Source organism: Zalophus californianus, chromosome 5 (genome assembly GCF_009762305.2).
Source record: "Zalophus californianus isolate mZalCal1 chromosome 5, mZalCal1.pri.v2, whole genome shotgun sequence".
In the NCBI taxonomy this organism is placed as follows: domain Eukaryota; kingdom Metazoa; phylum Chordata; class Mammalia; order Carnivora; family Otariidae; genus Zalophus; species Zalophus californianus.
This window is the reverse complement of record NC_045599.1, coordinates 3,910,069-3,930,896: the sequence shown is the minus strand read 5'-3', so window position 1 is coordinate 3,930,896 and position 20,828 is coordinate 3,910,069. Positions and strand designations below refer to the sequence as shown.

At 47.1% G+C, this 20,828-nt stretch overlaps 1 protein-coding gene across 2 annotated transcripts; it reads left to right on the top strand.

Annotated features, from left to right (window-relative positions):
• Positions 1 to 466: 466 nt before the first annotated feature.
• ZNF354A (zinc finger protein 354A) lies at positions 467 to 19,879 on the top strand. 2 transcript variants are annotated; one of them, XM_027606855.2, is made up of 5 exons: positions 467 to 673; positions 1,740 to 1,825; positions 6,003 to 6,129; positions 6,854 to 6,949; positions 17,731 to 19,879. In XM_027606855.2, the coding sequence occupies exons 2-5, from the start codon at positions 1,793 to 1,795 to the stop codon at positions 19,287 to 19,289; spliced, it is 1,815 nt and encodes a 604-aa protein (XP_027462656.1). In that variant the 5' UTR covers positions 467 to 673; positions 1,740 to 1,792; the 3' UTR covers positions 19,290 to 19,879. The 2 variants fall into 2 exon arrangements, with proteins under 2 accessions (XP_027462656.1, XP_027462655.1); XM_027606854.2 differs by lacking the exon at positions 467 to 673 and adding an exon at positions 686 to 1,077.
• The last annotated feature ends 949 nt before the right edge of the window (positions 19,880 to 20,828 follow it).

The following is a 20,828-nucleotide window of genomic DNA, read 5'->3' as shown; positions in this document are numbered from 1 at the left end:
TTCTCTATGATTATATTCATGACTTATTGTCTGCTCTTTACCGCCCCCGACCGAAAAAAAAAAAAGTTACGGAGAGCAACCAACTTTGTTTTTTTCACTGACATACTTCCAAACACTTACAATGGCGCTTGGAACACAGCAGGTACTCGATACACTTTGACTAAATCACTGAAGGGGAGGTAGGTTTGTTCTTGGCGGTTGTCTACTTGCCTTGCTATCATCTATGCAGATGCACAGCTACAAGACACACCACCCTCAGCAAACCCCCATTTCCTTCCTGAGGAACCTGGAGCCACGCGCCGGGTAGCCCAAGGGGTGTGACAGCGAGCCCGGAAGTGGGAGGGGGGGCACTTGACAGGCTCGCCCGGGCCCCGCCTCTCAGTCTCGCCGCGAGGAACTACAGTTCCCAGAATGCTTGGTTCTCGCGTGGACTACATTCACCAGAGGCGTTGCGGCCGTCCTCCCCAGCCTCACGTCCCGCCTCTCCGGACCTGCGCGGGACGCCGGTCGTTTGCTGCCGGAGCGGGAGGCTCAGGGACTTGAAGTCGGCCCACGCATCGCCCGGGGAGGGGTCCCGACCCCAGGCTGCTGTCCGCCGGGGCAGTGCCGGAGCCTCAGCCTGCGGAGCACGGCCGGGAAGGCGCAGCCCCCGGAACCCCGGGGCCTGGGCGAGGTGAGCGGCGGAGGGTCGGCGGAATGCGGGACGGAGGGAGGACCGGGGCCTCGGGAGGATGCGGCGCCGGGGCGCGGGGCACAGGCCCGAGAGGCGCGAGCGGGGCCTTTGTGGGCGCGGGCGGGGGGCCGAGGGCCGGCACCCCCGATGTGCCCGCCTGCCCCGCACCGGCCATCCCGCGGACGCGCCCCTGACCGCGGCAGGTCGGGCACTTGTCCCCACTGGCCCAGGCCCCGGTCACCCTCCTGCTCCCTCCGGACCCGTGCCCAGCGCGCTACCTGCCGGGCCCTGCGGGCGTGTGGATGTGCTACCGGCTGTCAGTGAACGTGAGGAACTGTTTCCGCCCCTCCCCGGCGCCGCTGCCCTCCCGGGCTGCAGGCGCAGAGGTGTGTTTTCTGCCAGAAGTGAGTTGCCGGCTTCCCCCGCACGGCAGAACCTGGACTGGAACCCAGGTTTTCGGCTTCTGTGCCTGCTTCTCTAGACGGCAGCCCTCTGGCCGCCATAGGAAAGCTGCTGTCATCCCTTTCCGAAGCACTTTTCTCTAGAAACCTGGAAGGAGATTCCTTGACAGGAGGGGGGAGGTTTCGCGGGGGGGGGGGGGGGCGGGCAGCTTGGGGTGGAGAAAAGTTGTCCCCTGCGGGCAGTGAGGTTAGAGCAGGGGCTCTGGAGGCGCGCGGTACGGATCCCGGTGCACCGGGCCAAGTGGCTCCGGCTCTGCGCTCAGTTTCCCGATCCGTAACACTGGCGTGGACAATGGCAGCTGGGCGGCGGGACCGAACGATGTGGGCGGTGCCTGGCCCGGGGGGAGGTTCAGTGAGTTATTGCTGCTACTACTGCAGCTGGAGTCTGTCCTTTTTCTCTGAGCCGCACGGCGAAGAGTGGGGTCCCGGACCCTTGGGGGCTGGCCCTTGTCTCTGGGCCTGTCTAGCCCCAGCTCCTTCTGACTTCCCTCTCCCAGGGCTCGTGGCCTCATTCTCAGGCGGTGTAAGGATTTCAGAGCTGGTGATTCTCAGGGGTGGAAAGCACAAGGGGCTTCTCCCTCCTGGCTCCCTTCTTCCTCTTTCAGATCTGCCTTCTGGAGACTCCACCCATCCTCGCAGAAGAGCCCAGAAAGAAGATATGGCTATTGGACCCAGGGAAGCAAGGTCTCAAGTGAGTTCATTGCCATCTCAGGTCTTACAGATAGACAGAGAGATAGATCGATCGATTGGTTGGTTGGTTGATTTACTTACTCGCTTACTTACCCACCCTTAAACTGAAGTTCTCTACTCAATACAATTTTCTCCAGGATTTGGAGCCCTAGCCCTTTTCTCCTTGAAGAGTTGATCCACCCAGGTGGAGGGTGGATTCTGTAGGCAATGTTTGCCTCCTCCCTGCCAATCCATGTCTAGTGTTTCTCTTTTCTTTTTCTGACAGACGCTTCTTTTTATTCATGAATCTCAGTTCAGTGTATGATTACTAACTTGTGGTAAGATGCCACATGGGGACGGAACAAAGAAACACGCACACTTGGCAGTTCCTTTCTGTCCCTGCTTCCTTGGCTCGCCCTGGTCTCCCTCCCCACCCTTGGCTTTTCCTTAGGATACCTTCCCTAGACTTCTCCAAGCCACCATTGTTAGGTTTTTCTCCCTCTTTACTTTGTGGATCATGTGCCTTGTTTCTGTACTCCCTTGAAAACTGTTCTTGACCTGCCATTTTCATCCTTCTGTTGTTGGAAATGGTCCAGGTGAGCCAGTGCATGAACAAGGAGTAGCCGTGTTGGAGGGGACACAGTTGGAGAGATCTCTGGACTGCAAGGGCAGAGAGAAGACTCCCCAGGAAGGAGCAGGGAGGGTTTTGTGGGATATCAGGAGTGGAGAGGCAGGGTCTCCAGTGGGTCAGAAGCGGGGCTTGAAGCCAGACTGCCGGGCTTGAACCCATCTCCTCGGTTGTGTGTGGGCCTTGGACGAATGGCTCCATCTCTCTACACCCGTTTCCTCATCTGGACAATGGGAGTAACAAGCATGCTAACCTCATGGGGTAGGTGAAAGGGTCAGGTGAATTAGCGCATGGAAAGTGTTTAGCTCAGGGCTGGGCACTAGCAGATGCCCAACATGGGGTGGTTGTGGGAGCCAGATGACGTTACTGTAGTAATAATACCACTCATGCCGACAGATGGGAACAGCTGTACCGTGCTGCTAGGACTTGTCCTTTCATTGCTCGTCTTCATCTGACAGTAACAGTTAATGCTGCTGGGGGTCGGCCTGAGGGCTTGGCCTTTGTTCTCTCTCTCACGCCAGCGCAGCAGTGATCATCCCCGTGTTACACATGAGCAAACTGAGGCTCAGAGACGTCCAGTAACCTGAATTCCAACCCCAGTGTGTCTGGCTTCTGGGTCCAGGCTCGTCACTGCGCAGCCATTCCCCTGGTGCCTCTTTCAGAACCCGGGGCAGCCGCAGCCCCCGTGTTCCCAGAGCTCTTCTCTGCTGTGATGTTGTCTTTGGGCCCATGAAACACCGTGGTGGTTGATCTTCGGGCTGGGGTCGGCCAGTGCATATCTGGGCTGCTTTTTTCTAAAGCTTTCCTCTTCCATTCCCACAGAGCCAGACTGCTCTCGTGCCCAGAATCTTCTCCATCCCTGCAGAGGAGCTAATGCGTGTGGCATTCTCCCTAACCTCACCTGCTCCCATATGTCCGTACTGTATGGGCTTGTGTGTAAAGCTCAGTGACAGGAGTTTAAGACCAGAGAGACAATATACCGAGTGCTGGGTTAACAGAAAACTTTAATTATTGTCCTGCCTCTGCCACTGATAAAGTATGTGACCCAGGGTCTTGACTGCTCTGGACCTTCTCATCTTCATCTCTGAAATGAAGATTTAGGGGCGCCTGGGTGGCTCAGTCTGTTAAGCGTCCGCCTTCGGCTCAGGTCATGATCTCAGGGTCCTGGGATCCAGCCCCGAGTCGGGCTCTCTGCTCAGTGAAGAGTTTGCTTCTCCCTCTCCCTGCTGCTCCCCCTGCTTGTACTTTCTCTCTCTGTCAAATAAATAAATAAAATCTTAAATAAAATGAGGATTGAGCTGGGAGATGGTATATGGTCATGTCCAGCTACACATTTTTCTCCCATTGATCAAATTATTTCATACGTTTATCTTGTCTGCCAGTTGAATTGTAAGTTCTTTTGAGGGCTAAGATTATTTCTTGCATTACCCCTATGTGTCAATAAATTACCTCATTATACATGTATTGCCTGCTCATGTTTAAAATATCAGAGCATTAAAAATGTATATGCATAAAGAAGAAAGTGAAATTGCTCTTACCCATTATCTAGAGATGGTCACTGTCACCCCTTTGGTGTATGTCCATCAGACTTATAGTCTGTTCACCTTTGTTTTTTGTTTGTGTATTTATATGTACATATGTACACATTTATTTTACCATTTGTACACACCAATTTTGCCATTTACCAAATGTAAATGTACCATTTACATTTTTCTTGCGTGATAAAATATGCATGAAGTAACATTTACCACTTTAACCATTTTTGGGTATATAACTCAGTGGCATTAAGTACATTCACATCGTTGTGCAACTATCACCACTACCCGTCTCCATTGTATAGATTATCTCATTTATTTTTTAATGCCATGAGGTAGACATTGAGAGGCAGTTTTGCAGAGTGGTTACAAATGGAACCTTGGACCTCCTCTAGACTGAAATTCTACCTCTACCCCTGACCAGCTGTGACACTGTGATTTATAATATGAAATATATATTTGGTCTTCACCCCTGTTCCTAGCCCATAGGAAATTATAAGGGTTTTGGAACCTAAGTGATTAGTAATATTTGGGTTTTGTTCTTGAAAAAACTTTAGATCAATAAAGGTGAAATCGGTGTGTGTTGTTATTCATAACGAGCCATTTCAACCAAGCCAGAGTTGATATGAATGAGGTGACTTTTGGAAAGCCCCTAACCATCCGAGCTGGTTGGCAGGAGAACCAACCTTGATTAGAGGGGTTGGACCTTTCAAGCCCTCCCCCGACAACCCAGGGGCCCGTCATGCCTACATAATGGTCAGTGATTTAATCCATTGTGCCTATGTAATGAAACCTCCACAAAAACCCAAGAGGACAGGGTTCAGAGAGCTTCTGGGTTGGCGAACACTTGTAGATGGGGAAAGTGGTGCATCCAGAGAGGGCATAGAAAGCTTCACAGCCCTTCTCACATGCCCTGCCCTGTGCATCGCTTCCCTCTGGCTGTCCCTGAGTTCTATCCTTCTGTCATTAACCAGTAATCTAGTTAGTAAATGCTTTCCTGCATTGTGGCACTTTTCCTGCATTTGCCACTGTAGCAAGTTAATTAAACCCGAGGAAGGGAGTTGTAGAAACCTCCAGTTCATAGCCAGTTGGTTGGAAGCATAGTTAACGGTCTGGACTTGTAATTGGCATCTGAAGCTGGGGCAGTCTTGTGGGACTGAGCCCCTAACCTGTGGGATCTGACTGTGTCTCTAGGTCAGTGGCATGAGCATTGAGGGAAATTGTAGGACCGCCTAGCTGGTGTCACACAACTGCTTGGTGTGTGGAAAACCCACATGTCTGGGGTCAGAAATGAAGTAGTGTGGACAGGAGACACACAGGTCCTCCTATATATGAGGTTTCCTACATACTAGCTGTTTGACTTGGACAAATTTCTCTTTGCTTTTTCTTGTGTAAAATGGGGGCAGCAATGTACCTATTTTATAGGATTCTTGTAAAGATATGTATTTACAGTAATGGTTAATATAAATCTCTAGGAACAGTAGTTGGTCCGAAGAAAGCATTCAATAAATGATAGCTATTTTAATTTCCATTATCATTGTCTTGTGGCTTCAGTAAGCACAGAGATAGTGCCATAAGCTAGTTAACCTAGCCTGCCTGCATCAGTGATTATTTGGGTTGTTTACATTTTTTGCGATCACTAACACCATGATAAATATCTTGGTTGTGCATTTTTGTGTACTATTTATTATGATACAAATACAGTAACTGATAAGTTAAAGGATCTGCACGTTTTAAAGCTTTAAATATGTATTGTCAAATCGTCATCAGGAAGATTTTTCGAATTAACACAGCTACCAATGGTCTTACTTCCTCCCCACATCTCCTTATGGTAGTTAACACAGGGCCTGGTGAATACTTCACGCTGCTCAGTATGTATTTGTCACTGGCCTATGGATCATTAAACAAATGACCTGAAATCTTCAGACACCAGAATGACATCAGAAGCCTTTCACGGCCACCCGCGTACTCAACCCGCTACCTTCGTTCTGTGTGGTGGGAGGTCCTGGGTGAGCTGGGATGGCTTGTCGTTACAGGTGTCGGTGACCTTCCAGGACGTGGCTGTGCTTTTCACGAGGGATGAGTGGAGGGAGCTGGGTCCTTCTCAGAGAAACGTGTACCAGGAAGTGATGCTGGAGAACTACAGCAACCTGGTCTCACTGGGTAAGGGAATTTTCCTGTAGATGAAAAAGTCAGACATTAGCATAAGTCAGCACCTGCTTCCCTGCATAAAAGCCGTGGGTCATCAGGAACTTTTAGCTGAATTTTGCCTTAGGATTGTACACATTGTAAATAAATAAGTGTTTAAAACTTCTTTCCCCCTATAGGCATGGATTTGTCCCATGCATGGGACAGTTAACATACTTGCATGTTAGAAATTCCCTCATAGTTCAGGCCACATTGTCCTGCTGACTTTGCTCAGCTCACAGCAGAGAGCGTCCCTCAGCCGTCTTCATTAACCTGCCACCAGCCTTTCCCAATTCTCCCTTCCTGCCTGACGAAGTTGTATAATCCACCTTTGAAAGGGAGTCAGAGAGCGCTTTCTCATGTTAAACAGGGCACTTGGTACACAGTCTCTCCGGATGGGTACCCCTTTACAAATATTTAGTCTTTACATTAACGTATTCCCTCTCCTGTAGAAAGCCATGGATACTCTAGTAATCAAAGCTGCATGTTTATCATATTTCTGTAACCTACAACAACCAATTGCGTAGCCACGCCCTACAGGTCCCTTGCTTTTCCCCTCACAAAGGCCCTCACATCGCGGGGGCACGGCTCGAGCACCCCACCGAAGCTCATTGTGCCGTCCCCTGGGTTTTCCACTCAGATCCGTGATGCCTCTTTGAGTCAAAACAAAACCAAGTCTTTTCTTTTTGTCTCTGAGCAGGACTCCTGTTTTCCAAACCAAAAGTGATCTCCCTGTTGCAGCAAGGAGAAGATCCCTGGAGGGTAGAGAAAGAAAGTCCTGGAGGCCCCTCTCTAGGTGAGTGGGTGGGACCGAGGGGCCGGGAATGGGCTCGGGCAGCAGTCTGGGTGGTAAGTGGACGGTGCGGCTTGGAGATGTGGTTCGGGAAAGTTTCCCCTGGGCCTCTGTCCTCGAGAAGTGGTGGAGAGGGGACGCTCGGGCCCCAGACGCAAGCTTCCTCTTAGTCTCTGGTAGTCACTTCCCAATGAATCTCTCAGGAGCTCTTACTCGTTCCTGTTTTCAGAGGAGGGCTGCACATCGGGGATTCGGTCAGCAAACAGCGTACTTAAGGAATGGCAGGGAATCATTCTGACCGAGGCTCAGGGTATGTGAGAGAAGGAGCCGAGGAAGGAAAGGGTGCCAGAAAGCTAGCCGGGCCGCGGTACAACGGGCTTTGACAAGACCCAGACATGGGACCGTCCCATGGAAATAAAGGAGTTTCAGCAGATCCTGGAGTTCTTGGTATTTTAGGAAAGTTGACTTAACTGTGAAACAATGGAAAGGTCCTCCGATAAAGGCGTGGCGGGAGAAGCTGGGCGAGTCCCCTCTCCGGCACCGAGCGCCACCGTCAGAAACGAGGGCAGCTGGGGTGGACAGGGCTGGGGTGGGCTGGGGGGGCATCGTGCTGATGTGTCACCGTTGCTGCTGAAGGGAACGGACGTGGCTGTGTGTGTGTCTGATGTGTGTGGAAGTGCAGGTGGAAAGGCCAGGGGACACACCGGAGCTGGTGCCAGGACCTCCACCGGGAATGGCATCGCGAAGGGGCGGGATGAAAGAGGGCTTTAGTTACATGGAATCTTAGCACTTCATGGAGAATAGATTCATGAAGTCCTTGTGTAATTTGCGTTGAATACGCATGGTCACTTTGGGAGCATTGTGGGGATAGATTTAAAGTGAGGGAAAACCCGATGTGGAACCTTCCCGGAGACACTTGCAATAAGGTAGGTGAGACGTTTCCAGGGTCTGGACAAAGGCACGGGCAGTGGGGTCCAGGAGGGAAGAAGAGAGGCCCCTTCGTGAAGGGTGAAGGCCGAGTTCTCCGTGGGATGGGTCTCACTGGAGATGTGAGTGGAATGTTTGGGGAGAGATGCTGGTGGACGGTTGTATGAGGTCCGTGGGACCTCGGAAGGGAGGTCAGGGAGCCGTCGGTACAGTGGTGGCATCTGACGCCTCGAGCTGACCAGGCGAGGACAGAATACCAGGAAACCTCACCATTTATGAGGTGGGTTAGGAAAGAAGACTCTGGCTGAGCCTGAGAAGTCATCAGAGGAGAGAAACGGGAGAGGCGGCTGACAGGGAAGTTGGGGACGGAGAGCTGCTGAAAGGGGGAGGATCCGGGTTCAAACCCCCACCCCCTGCTTCCCTGTCCTGTGATGGACGGTGCGTGAGCTCCATGCTGAGAGAGAGGTGTTAAGGATGCCTCTTAGAGTTTTGATTCAGAACTAGTGCCGTTTCTAGAGACAAGGGGTTGGTTATACAGGTTGGAGGGAATGATCGTGAATTCAGTTTTAGGCATGTTGAATTTGAGTCGTTGAGACATCTAAGTTGCTATTTTGAGTGGGCTCTTGTATCACTGGGTGTGGAGAGAAGTCTCGCCTCGCATATGTGTTTGGAATCGAAATGGGCCCATGGAAAGAGTGCAGAGCAAAGAAAATTGGGGTCCCAGGACTAAACCCTGATGGACCACCCCAGGACTGAAGATCACGCAGGCGAACACGAGTGCACGGAGGAGATTGAGGCTGGTGGGAAGGGAGAGGGATGTGGAGCAAAGCGAGGGGTCAGCAGAGCCTAGGAAGAGGGCTGCTCAAGGCAAACAAGGGGTCACTGTGAGCCGCCGCTGACAGGTTGGTTAGGTGGGAACTGCCCAGCATTTTGTCTCAGCCACCTGGAGGTCATGGCTGCTTTAGCGCGGGTGGCTGATGACAGAAGCCAGGAGGGGTGCGAGGGGGTGATGAGTGGGAGGAAGGGAACAGGTGTGAGATAGTGCACAGGAGCAGCTGTGGAGCAGGAGGAGCCCTTGTAGGCATGCACAAACAGTTCTGTATATCCTCGCACTTTGCTTTGTCCACTCTGATCACACGGCGCACGTTATTTTGCCCGTCACCCGGTATCTATTGAAACTCTGCATGGTCCCCCATAGAGGGCTTCCTCTCTCTGGGGAGGAGCTCAGAGTGACTTCGGTTGTATTCAGCTTTGGATCATGTTAGCCCAGCAGGCCTGGTTCTGGCTAGGATTTTATAAATGGTATGATTGCTGATTCGCGTGATGGATATTGATTTAAAGCTGTACCTTTATCACGTCTCCATGTAAAGTCCTGAGAATCGCAGTTTGAGTTAACAGAGGAATCTGGTTGAATAAACTGTGGCACGTTCACACAGACTCCTTTGAGGAAGACCTCTGTAAATTCCGCTACGGGGTGATCTCCACAACATATTCATAGGTGAGGAAACGTGTACCTTTAGCTCAGGAAGGAGGAAATACCAAACGACAAAAGTGGTGGGGGGTGGGAGGGATGGAGTGGCTGGTGATAGACATTCGGGAGGGTATGTGCTATGGTGAGCACTGTGAACTGTGCAAGACTGTTGAATCACAGATCTGTACCTCTGAAACAAATAATGCAACATATGTTAGGAAAAAAGAAAAAGAAGAAGGTAGCAGGAGGGGAAGAATGAAGGGGAGTAAGTCAGAGGGGGAGATGAACCATGAGAGACGATGGACTCTGAGAAACAAACTGAGGGTTCTAGAGGGGAGGGGGTGGGGGGATGGGTTAGCCTGGTGACGGGTATTAAAGAGGGCACGTTCTGCGTGGAGCACTGGGTGTTATGCACAAACAATGAGCCATGGAACACTACATCACAAATTGATGTAATGTACGATGATGAACATAACAAAATTAAAAAAAAGAAAAAAAACGACAAAAGTGTCTATTTGATAGGTTTTTAAAAAGGAGAGAAAACCCTCTTCTGCTTCATCACCAAAAAAAAAAAGGGGGGGGAGTAAAAGTAGATCAGTAAAAATGGTTACCGATGAAGGCAGAAAAGAAAAAGCAAAAACAGGATGAAGAGAACATGGAAAGATATAGAATTGTTTAAAGGTGCCTTGTTTTCATAATTTTGACTTTGGAACTATAAAAATGTTTTTTATAAAAGTATAAAACCAGAAATGAAATGAAAATGTCCATAAATATCGCAAGCAAAATTAAACAAATGACCCTAATTGCCTTTCAGGTTGGGGGTTGAGTCACATACAAAGGCATTTGAAATAATTCTTATCACAGCAGTTTGAATAAGCTTCCTGAGCGATTTCTATCTGTGATATTTTGATTTATAATAATATGTAATTGGTCTTCATCCATTTCTGGCACAGAGCTCCTAATACCCTTGGAACTTCCTAAGTGACGAGAGCCATAAAAGTCACTTGTTACATCAGTGAGTGACTTTTGGACCCCACCCAAGGATGGGCGCTGGTTGCTAGGCAAATCAACCCTGTGGTTAGTGTTGGAATTTTCAGTCCCGGCCCCTGACCTCCTCCTTGAATCAGTTGCAAGGGGCAATGATTTAGTCCATCATGCCTGTGTAGTTAAGGCCCCATAAAAACCCAAAAGGACAGGGTTCGGAGAGCTTCCTGGTTGGCTAACACGTGAAGGTCCGGGGAGAGTGGTACATTCAGACAGGGCATGGAAGCTCCTCGCCTTTTCCCCTGAACATTGCCCGATGCTCTCTTCCAGCTGGCTTTTCCTGAGTTACAACCTTTTATAATAAATGAGTGATCTAGGAAGTAAAAAATTTGAGTTCTGTGAGCCACTCTAGCTAATTAATCAAAACCAAGGAGGGGGTTGTGGGAACCTCTGATTTATAACCCATTGATCGAAAGCACAGATGATAATTTGGGCTTGCAACTGGTGTGTGAAGGGGACAGGGGACAGTCTTGGAGGACTGAGCCCTTAACCGGTGGGGTCTGATGCTGTCTCCAGGTAGCTAGTTGAGTTGAATTATAGGACACCCAGTTGGTGTCCAAGAATTGCTTGTTGTTAGGAACAGCTTCTCTCCCCCTATGTGGGAATTGGTACACAGCCTTTAATTGCCTTATAGGCAAAAGGAACTTCAAAACAATAGGCAGGCCAGATCTGAGGGCCCAGAGCTGGTCCCACAGGACCAGCCAGGAGGATCCTTGGCATCACACAGGGGAGAAATAAAACTCTAGCAAAGTTTATTGAAGATACAAAGAGAGGGCAGATACAGACTGTGTCTGGGAGACCCAGGAAAGAAGAGTGAGTCCCATCTTTGCTTAGGGTCTGAGGTTTTTATTGAGGATGGTGGTCTGGTGTACGTGTCCTCTCAGGCATCCAGGAACTGGTCAAAATAAGGATGAGTGCTCAGGTGTCCTCTGTAAGTCACTTACTTCCTGGAGGCAGGCGTCTTGGGTCAAGGTGTCTATGGTCAGTGGTCTTGGAAGACATGAGGACCTTTCCTTGCCCTGTCATTCCTTAGATGTTGTTACCGATTGTGCTGGAAGACTCCAAAGAAATCATTAACTCCATGACCTTTACAAGGAGGACATACACTAATGCGTAAGATGGGGGCGCAGGTCGTAGCAAGAATGGAGGCAGCCAAAAAAAGCAGTCCATCATGGGCTCTCTTCAGCTTCCCTGTCTCAGTAAGATTATGTGGCTGTGTTTCCAAGGAGAGTTCTTAGCTTTGAGAAGTGTGTTCTGACCTTTCATGGATGAAATGATAGAATATTTGGGATTTACTGTACCATACTGTGTCGGAAGAGATGGAGGGGTGTGTAGGAGTGTGTTCAGCCTGCTCTATCAAAGTACCACAAACCGTGTGGCTTGAAACAACAGAAATTTATTGTCTCACAGTTTTTTAGGCTAGAAATTCAAAACCAGGGTATTGACAGGGCCGTGCTCCTTGGCTCTTCTAGCTTCTGGGGGTAGCCGGCCATCTTTGTTGGCTTGTGGCTGTGTCACTCCCATTTCTGCTTCTCTTGTCACTCAGTGTTCTTCCCGTGTACCTTCGCTGTGTGCCTGTGTCTGGACTTCCCTTCTCTAAGGACCCCAGTCATACTGGATTAGGACCTGATGATGTGATCTTAACTTGATTAAATCTTCAAGGACACCGTTTCCAAATAAGGTCACAATCTGAGTTACTGGAACTTACAACTTCAGTGTAGCCTTTTTGGGTGACACAGTTCAACTTGTAACAAGCCAATAGTTGAAATAGCGTTAGTGATTGTGGAAGCTGCCCGGGAGGTTCACTGTGCAATTCACTCTACTTTTTTGTATATGTTGACCATTTTCCATAATAAAAAGCTTTAAAAGTTAGCATTAGCAACAAAATTTCTAAAACAGCGTTTCTCTTTCTCACCAACACAGACATTACAGAGGAGGTTTGTAACTGTATGCTACCCCGTCATGGTGTTAGGTATAATTCCTGGCACGTAGCTTCCTGAGTCCTCAGACTTTGTAGAAATTCTCTGAGAAATGCATAGGACATTTTATAGGACATTATATATGACTTTGAATCTGACCAACTATAGGATAAGGTGGGGACGGATATGTTAGGAACGAAGTCCAGAAAGCTGGCCCGGGTTCAAAGACACTGATGCTGCCTCAGCCCTCACACTGTCTGGCTAATCCTTTAAAATCCTATCTTAGAGGTTTCTTCCAAAAAACTCTAACCACCACCTGTACCCCTTCCCCGTTTGCACCCTCCACTGAGGGTAGTTTGGATGGTGGTCTAAGCTAACATGCACGTCCATTTCTACCTTGTCATTTTGTTGTAAAAATCATCACATTGCGATGTGATGACCTGTTCCTTCTTTGTCTCTAATGCCAAGCTGGGAACTCCTTGAAGACATGAACTGTTTCTTTTCATTACCGGACCTGGAAGGTCTGATGGATCACCAGTGCGTAGGATAGAGCCTGGCATATATAGGTGCTTTTTAAGTATTTGATGAATGAATTAAATAAGGAGCAGTCAGTGCTTTTTGAAGGAATAAGAGGAGTTACATACGTAGTAAGAGGGATAAATCCAGTGGGAAATAATCCCGGATACATGAGAAACTGGAGTCAAAGGATCAAACTGAGGATCAGTAGCAATGGCACTATGGAGTAAGGAGATCCTGAATTTGGATGTCTTAATGACAGTTGTTAGCGACATCTTAGAGAAGAGGTTGAAGAGAATTTGTTGGCTGACCAGACTTGGAATGAAGAGGAGGGAAGAATCTGAAATAAAACGATTTATGGCAAAGTCACTGAAAAGCTTACGGTGGAATTCTGTGCTGGGAAACAGAAAAAAGGTTTGAAAAGGAATGCGCTGGGTTCAGATTTGGACAGCCTAAATTTGAAAAGATACTCAAATGGCAAGTCTAGCAAGCAGTTGGAAATAGTTGTTTAAAGTGTTCTGAGAGGAGTCAGGATAGTCCCTTACGCAGGAGGTGTGCGAGTGGGGAGAGAAGGCCAGAGAGAGACTTCCAGAGTGTCCTATGAGCCTAGGGAGGAGTCGAGAACTGATGCTAGGCGCCGGTCAGGGTCACAGTCAGAGCAAGGTCTCTCTGGCCTCCAGACTTCTGACTCCGTCCTCGCCTTGTTCGTGAGGTAGCTCAGGCCCAGGCTGGACGCTAGAACAGAGCAAAAGTCACACTGCACTTCAGGAGACAGATCTGTGGGGCTGTGAACACACTAAGCAGATCATAAGGAACAGTTAGGATTTCCACAATCGGGTCTCGTGTCCACTGCGGTGGGAAACCCGAATTCAGGGCTAAGGCATGGGCACTCCAAGTAGCGTTGAGGAGAGTTTCCCAGTGTGGATATGGACCCTCGTAGTGTGATCACTTCCATTAAAACAGAGAAATTCCCGGTGTCCCATTTCTCTGTTCAGCTCTACACAAAACTTTTCAAGAGCGTCTCTGTGTGGATATTTCCATCTTGTCATCTCCCCTGTCTCCTCTGTGTGCTCCATGGTGGCTTTCTTCCTCACTATTCCCCAAAAAGCACGGCCACTAAATCCCAGTCAGTCTCCACTTGGGCACAGGCAGGGTTAAGTTTCTGGTCCTCAGCTTGTTTCCAGAGTTGCTCGCTCACCCTTCCCTGCAGTACTTTCTTCCTTTGGCTTCCGGAGCACTGTGTTCTGATTTTCCTCCCTTTCTTGACCTCTAATGTGGCCATGCCTAAGTGAGTGTTCAGTGCTTCAGCTTCAAATAAACTGTACCTACTGAGGACTCCCAGATACCTCACTGTAGCTCCGACCTCATCCCCGATCTCCAGAGTACATACAACTGACTATCTCAGTGTCCTCCTTGAAGGTCTAGACGTAAAGGCACCTCAGCCGCGACAAACACATCAGAAACTGAACGTACCCCCAGACTTGCCCCTTTTCTGCCCTTCTGTTCTCAGTGGCTTGTGCAACATTCATCATTTTCAGGCCGGAAACCTAGGAGTGATCTCTTAACTGCTTTATTCCTGCTCATTGCCCCACACACTGTCTGCCAGCAAGCTGGGTCGTGTTATCACCTCCTTAATAGGACATCCGGCTGCATGGTCTGTGCCACCACCCCCTTGCTCAGCCGGATAACTCCAGCAGCCTCCTGAGTGCTTTCTCCCCTCCCTGTGTCCACTTGGGCCTCACCAGATCGTTGTCTACACAGTGGCCCACCTGAGTGAGCATGTCCTTTCTCTCTGGCTTCCCATCATGCTTAGAATAAAATTCCAGGGGCGCCTGGGGGGCTCAGTCAGTTGAGCATCCGACTCTTGATTTCAGCTCAGGTCGTGGGATTGAGCCCTGCCTCTCTCCCTCTGCACCGCCCCCCCCCCCCGGCTTGCATGCATGCTCTCTCTCTCAAATAAATAAACCTTTTTTTAAAAAAAAGAACAGAATTCCAAACTCCTCACCACGAGGCCTTACCTGATTTGCCCCTTCCTGGTGCTCCAGTCTTACTTAGCGTCGTCCCTCTTACTGACAACACTGTACCCACACAGCCTCTTTGCAGTTCCTCAGAAGTCACCCCACTTCTGTGTTTGCTGTTTCCTTTGCCTGGGAAGCTCTTTCTTCACATATCCATACAGCTTTCATTTACTTACTATTTGTCCCTTCATCCCCTCTTCCCCAGCACGCACACGCACGCACACACACACACACACACACCCCAAAGTGTAAGCTCCTGAAAGGTCGGAACTCTGTGTCAGTCATGGCATTATCTATATTCCCTAGAATGTTAGCTAGTCCATAATAGGCACTTACTAAATATTTGTGAGTGGAAAGGACATCTCCACCATATGCAAAACTAAGGAGCACCTGGGTGGCTCCATGGGTTAAGCATCCCAACTCTTGATCTCAGGGTCGTGAGTTCAAGCCCCACGTTGGGTTTCTTGTTGGGCATGGAGCCTCCTTAAAAAAAAAAAAATGGGAGTGCCCCAGAAACTGCATGGAGTTTTACATACCTGGCAAGAAGCCAGGGAAGGGAGAGGAGAACAGAGATGGACAGAGGTAAGATCATGAAACACCTGGTTCAGTGCATTAAGTACACTGGCCCTTATATATGAATTATTGAAGATAAATTTGGGGGATCTTAAGGAAGTTTGCAGCATGCTAAGATGTGGATTTTAAGATTGCTCAGGTTGCAGTGTGGAGACTAAATTAGTAGAGAGCAAGACTTGAGGCCAGGAGAGTAGTTAGGAGACTATGGTACGAACAGTGAAGCATGAGAAACAAAATACCATGTAGGCATCTGACCCAGTGCTCAGGGCTTTACTTTTAAGCTAGCAAGACTTCGTTGGGGAAGGAACAAGGAAGGTGTTGGGCAGAAAGTAAAACACTCCTTTCGCTTACAGTAAGTAGTAAAGGCATTGGGGAACCTGGGTGGCTCAGTCGGTTAAGCATCTGCCTTCGGCTCAGGTCATGATTCTAGGATCCTGGGATCGAGCCCCGTGTCAGGCTCCCTACTCAGTGGGGATCCTGCCTCTCCCTCTCCTTCTACCCGTCCCTCAGCTCATGCTCTTGCTTGTGCATGCTCTCCCTCTCTCAAATGAATAAATTTAAAAAAATAAACTTAAAAAAAATAAATAGTAAAGATACGAGTGCATGTAAAATGAGCCAAGGAGGGTGTAACAGAGTGGAGGGGAAAATTCCAAATTTTAAAGAGGGAACAGAAAACGTTATGCAGGAAGGAGACTGAGAAGTAAAGCTGGTAGAAGAGAAAAGCAGAATGCATTATGATCACCAAGCAGAGAGAAGTCGTACACGGGTGAGAAAGGGAACGTCAGATAGGAATCTCAGCCACAGTGAGGTGCAGAGGAACCCTTTAAATGGTTCTCTGCAGCCCAGGAGGAAATGCCATGCACAGCCATTCCCTGGCAAAATTTAATAGTTTATGAATTGGGTCCTCCCCCAGTTTTAATGTTTATTGAGTTCAACTCTGTTGCTTGTTTTTTTTTTAAAGATTTTATTTATTTTGACAGAGAGAGACACAGCGAGAGAGGGAACACAAGCAGGGGGAGTGGGAGAGGGAGAAGCAGGCTTCCTGCTGATCAGAGAGCCTGTTGTGGGGCTCGGTCCCAGGACCCTGGGATCACGACCTGAGCCGAAGGCAGACGCTTAACGACTGAGCCGCCCAGGCGCCCCTCAGTTCTGTTCTTTACCACTCTATCATGCTAGCCCTTTTTTACCTTTTTATATTTGTGCCCATCTTGTTTATCTTTGACTCTTTTCCACACTGTCTGCATAGCCTCTTTTGCTTGATGCATGAGCAAGGCTGCCTTTCTGGCTTGCACCTTTCAGCTTCATGCCTACCTGCAGGACCTCTAGATTAACACCATAACTCGTTCCTGTTTGAACTGGCCCTGAATGTAACCACCCATACGATGATCTCCCATCCCTCATGTAATGTCCTGTCCTGTAAGGCAACCTCAAGTGTTTGAATCATGTGTATTTGTGTGTGTTTGCATGTGCGTGTGTGTGCATGTGTATGAAATAAGGAATTGAGACTATTTGACATTGTTCAAATTAGGAATATATAAGTAATTAAGGAAAATTAACAAAACATTTCATGTATAATTCAGGTGTCATCAGGAGGATCTGTAAACAGGGCAAGCTCATCTGCTTGCAGAGAATACTTCTGGTAGAAAAGGAAAGTCTAATATATTAATTTAGATGTAGGTATATGTGTAATTATATATATACAAAGGTATAGAATATATATTTTAAATACTGTGGTAAGTGCTATAGTAAGGGGAATGGACTGTAGAAACAGATTAGGAAGATTACACACAATGAAGAGAAATGTCATGAAAATAATTTCAGAGTCCAGGATGGCTTTGGACTGATCCCAGGCTGCCTTTCCCAATTCGTGCTCCTCTGGTTGCTCTTAACACTCACCTTCTTTATATAGGTTTGTTTCATTCTTTTCTCTACCATAGTACTTCAGTTCACATTGATTCTTTTTTCTCTATTGCTTGAATCTTTTATGTTTTCCTCTTATAGTTGGCCAGATAAAGACCCTATTTAAATAACACCAATACTTGGGATGCCTGGGTGGCTCAGTAGGTTAAGCGTCTGCCTGCGGCTCAGGTCATGGTCCCAGCGTCCTGGGATCGAGCCCCGCATTGGGCTCCCTGCGCAGTGGGAAGCCTGCTTCTCCCTCTCCCACTCCCCCTGCTTGTGTTCCCTCTCCCGCTGTGTCTCTCTCTGTCAAATAAATAAATAAATACCATCAATACTAATTTTTTTCTCTACATTTAGTCTCAGTAGCCAAAAACCATATTACATGAAACATCTTTAGTATTTTTCCCCCTGCAGGATGGAAGAGCAGTCACAAAACCACGAAGTCAACTCAGACGCAGGATTGTTCTTTTCAGGAGTTGATGATGAGAAGATCCAGAAGAAATGGACCCTGGGACTTTAAATCAGAAAAACTCTGCATTTATGAAGACAGATTAGAGAAAAAGCAGGAGAAAAAAGAAAGTATTCAGGCAGTTTCAGTTACCCACAAAAAAATCCTCATTGTAGAAAGAAGCCATAAAAATAATGAATTTGGCCAAAACTTTAGCCCAAAGTCGGTCCTTGTTAGGCAACAGATGGTTCCCAGAGAAAAAACACCACCAAAATGTGAAATACAAGGAAACAGCTTCAAACAGAATCCATATTTGCTTAATCAACCAAAAATCAACACTGCAGAGAAACGCTATAAATGTAGCATATGTGAAAAAACCTTCATTAACACTTCATCCCTTCGCAAACATGAGAAAAACCATAGCGGAGAGAAATTATTTAAATGTAAAGAATGTTCAAAAGCCTTCAACCAAAGTTCAGCTCTCATTCAGCATCAGATAACTCATACTGGAGAGAAGCCCTACGTATGTAAGGAATGTGGGAAAGCCTTCACTCTGAGTACATCCCTTTACAAACACCTAAGAACCCACACTGTGGAGAAATCCTATAGGTGTAAAGAATGTGGTAAATCCTTCAGCAGAAGGTCTGGCCTTTTTATACATCAAAAAATCCACGCTGGAGAAAATCCCCATAGATACAACCCAGGTAGGAAGGCATCCAGCACATCCCTTCCTGGGTGTCAGAGAATTCATCTCCGAAAGAAGTCCTATTTATGTAATGAATGTGGCAACACCTTTAAGTCTAGCTCATCCCTTCGTTATCATCAGAGGATTCACACGGGAGAGAAACCTTTCAAGTGCAGTGAATGTGGGAGAGCCTTCAGTCAGAGTGCGTCTCTTATCCAGCACGAAAGAATTCACACCGGAGAAAAGCCCTATCGATGTAACGAATGTGGAAAAGGTTTTACTTCTATTTCACGACTTAATAGACACCGGATAATTCATACTGGTGAGAAGTTTTATAACTGTAATGAATGTGGCAAAGCCTTAAGTTCTCACTCGACGCTTATAATTCATGAAAGAATTCACACTGGAGAGAAACCATGTAAATGTAAAGTGTGTGGGAAAGCCTTCCGACAGAGTTCAGCTCTCATTCAACATCAGAGGATGCACACTGGAGAAAGACCCTATAAATGCAACGAGTGTGGGAAAACATTCAGGTGTAACTCATCCCTTAGTAATCATCAGAGAATTCACACAGGAGAGAAACCATATCGGTGTGAGGAATGTGGGATATCTTTTGGCCAAAGTTCAGCTCTTATTCAGCATCGGAGGATTCATACAGGAGAGAAGCCCTTTAAATGTAACACATGTGGGAAGACTTTCAGGCAGAGCTCATCACGTATTGCCCATCAGAGAATTCATACTGGAGAGAAACCGTATGAATGTACTACATGTGGGAAACTTTTCAATCACAGGTCATCTCTTACTAATCATTACAAAATTCATATTGAAGAGAACCCCTAGGAAGTAGATTTGCATGTGTGAAAGCCTTAAACCAAAGCTCATCAGAATACCCGAGAGTGATACAGCAGAAATAATGGATAGGAAAAACCTTTCTGTGATGTAGGCCTTATCAGGTACCAGATTCCAAGGATAAGCCTTGACTATGTAATAGATAATGAGGAAAGTAGGAAGTGTTCATGCCTGCCAGGCACTTTTGAAAATAACCTGAAATGAAGAATTCACAATTGGAGACACTGACTTTGGGCATTTGTAAAATAATTCTCTTTCTAGAGCAGTGTACACGAGATACCGTATGTGGTTGTCATAAACATCTGGGTGAGGGGAGGTGTGCACTGGATTTCTGATTAAAAAGAAACTTGTAAATTGGTAATACTTTTTTTTTTTTTACAACTAACATTTAATAGCATATAAAAGATGTGATTGAATTCTACACTTTTGGAGAAAAGGACCAAATAGAAGATTAAAAACGGCAACAAAAAAAGAGCTGTGAACTACCTCTCCGTTTCTGGGGTTTATCCTTTTCCTGCCCTGATGTCAAACTCTGTGCATGGATTTCATTTAAAAATAGAAATAAAAGTCTGTTCTCTTCATCCTGTGTTCTTCTAGTAATTGCAATCGATTGGGAATTTTCTAACCAGTTGCTAATGCTGTTCTCGATTTTTATTTGTTTAGTTTATTTAGCTGTGAGGTCATTTATGAAGAAAGTATACCAGTTGTATACTGTGAGCTGTCATCCTAGGCACATTAACTGGGAAAAATAAGCAATTCTTTTAAGTTTAAAGCTATTAAATATCTATAAATTCACAATGGAAGGAGCTAGCAAAAGAAATTTAATGAACCTAATAGCTGTGCCAAAATATTGAAAGGTACATTGATTATTTTATGACCTAGGAAGTAGGTTTTCCCTTACTTGGTTTTCTCCTGTATCACACAACTTCAGGAAAATAAAAGGAATTATAAACTAATTTTTTTAACCCTAGCTCTAGGGCAGGTACTACACTGCATACTGGGAGCCTTATGAAGAAAGACACAGACCTTAGAGATGCCATGAATTTGGGGAAAGGGGACAGAGTTGAGGAACTATCAGTGAGGAAGCCGATTAATCTATCACAGTATGTAAGTGGTTTTAACAAGCAAATAGGTAAGTTAACGATAGTATGTTGAATTGCAAGAATGTTAGGGATTTGTGCAGGATGAGGAAAGGAGATCAAGGCTAACCAAGAAAGAAAATCTGGAGACAAAGCTTTCCAGAGGCAGTGTGGCTAAGCCAGGTTTTGGAAGAATAGGAACTCTCCAGAGGGTGAAATGACCATTCTAAAGCAGAGACTGCATGCTTAAAGTTACAGGTGGATAACGGTCATGGCACCTTTGTGAAAACGCAAATACGGAACTAATGAGCAGGAGACACTCATTAGAGTGTGGAGTCGAACACAGACGCTGATAACTCATGGCTTATTTGCTATGTGAAGAAGTTAGAATTTTATCCAAAATTGGTGAAAATTGTTCTGGCAACAATGTGTAGAAGATGGATTTAGGGGG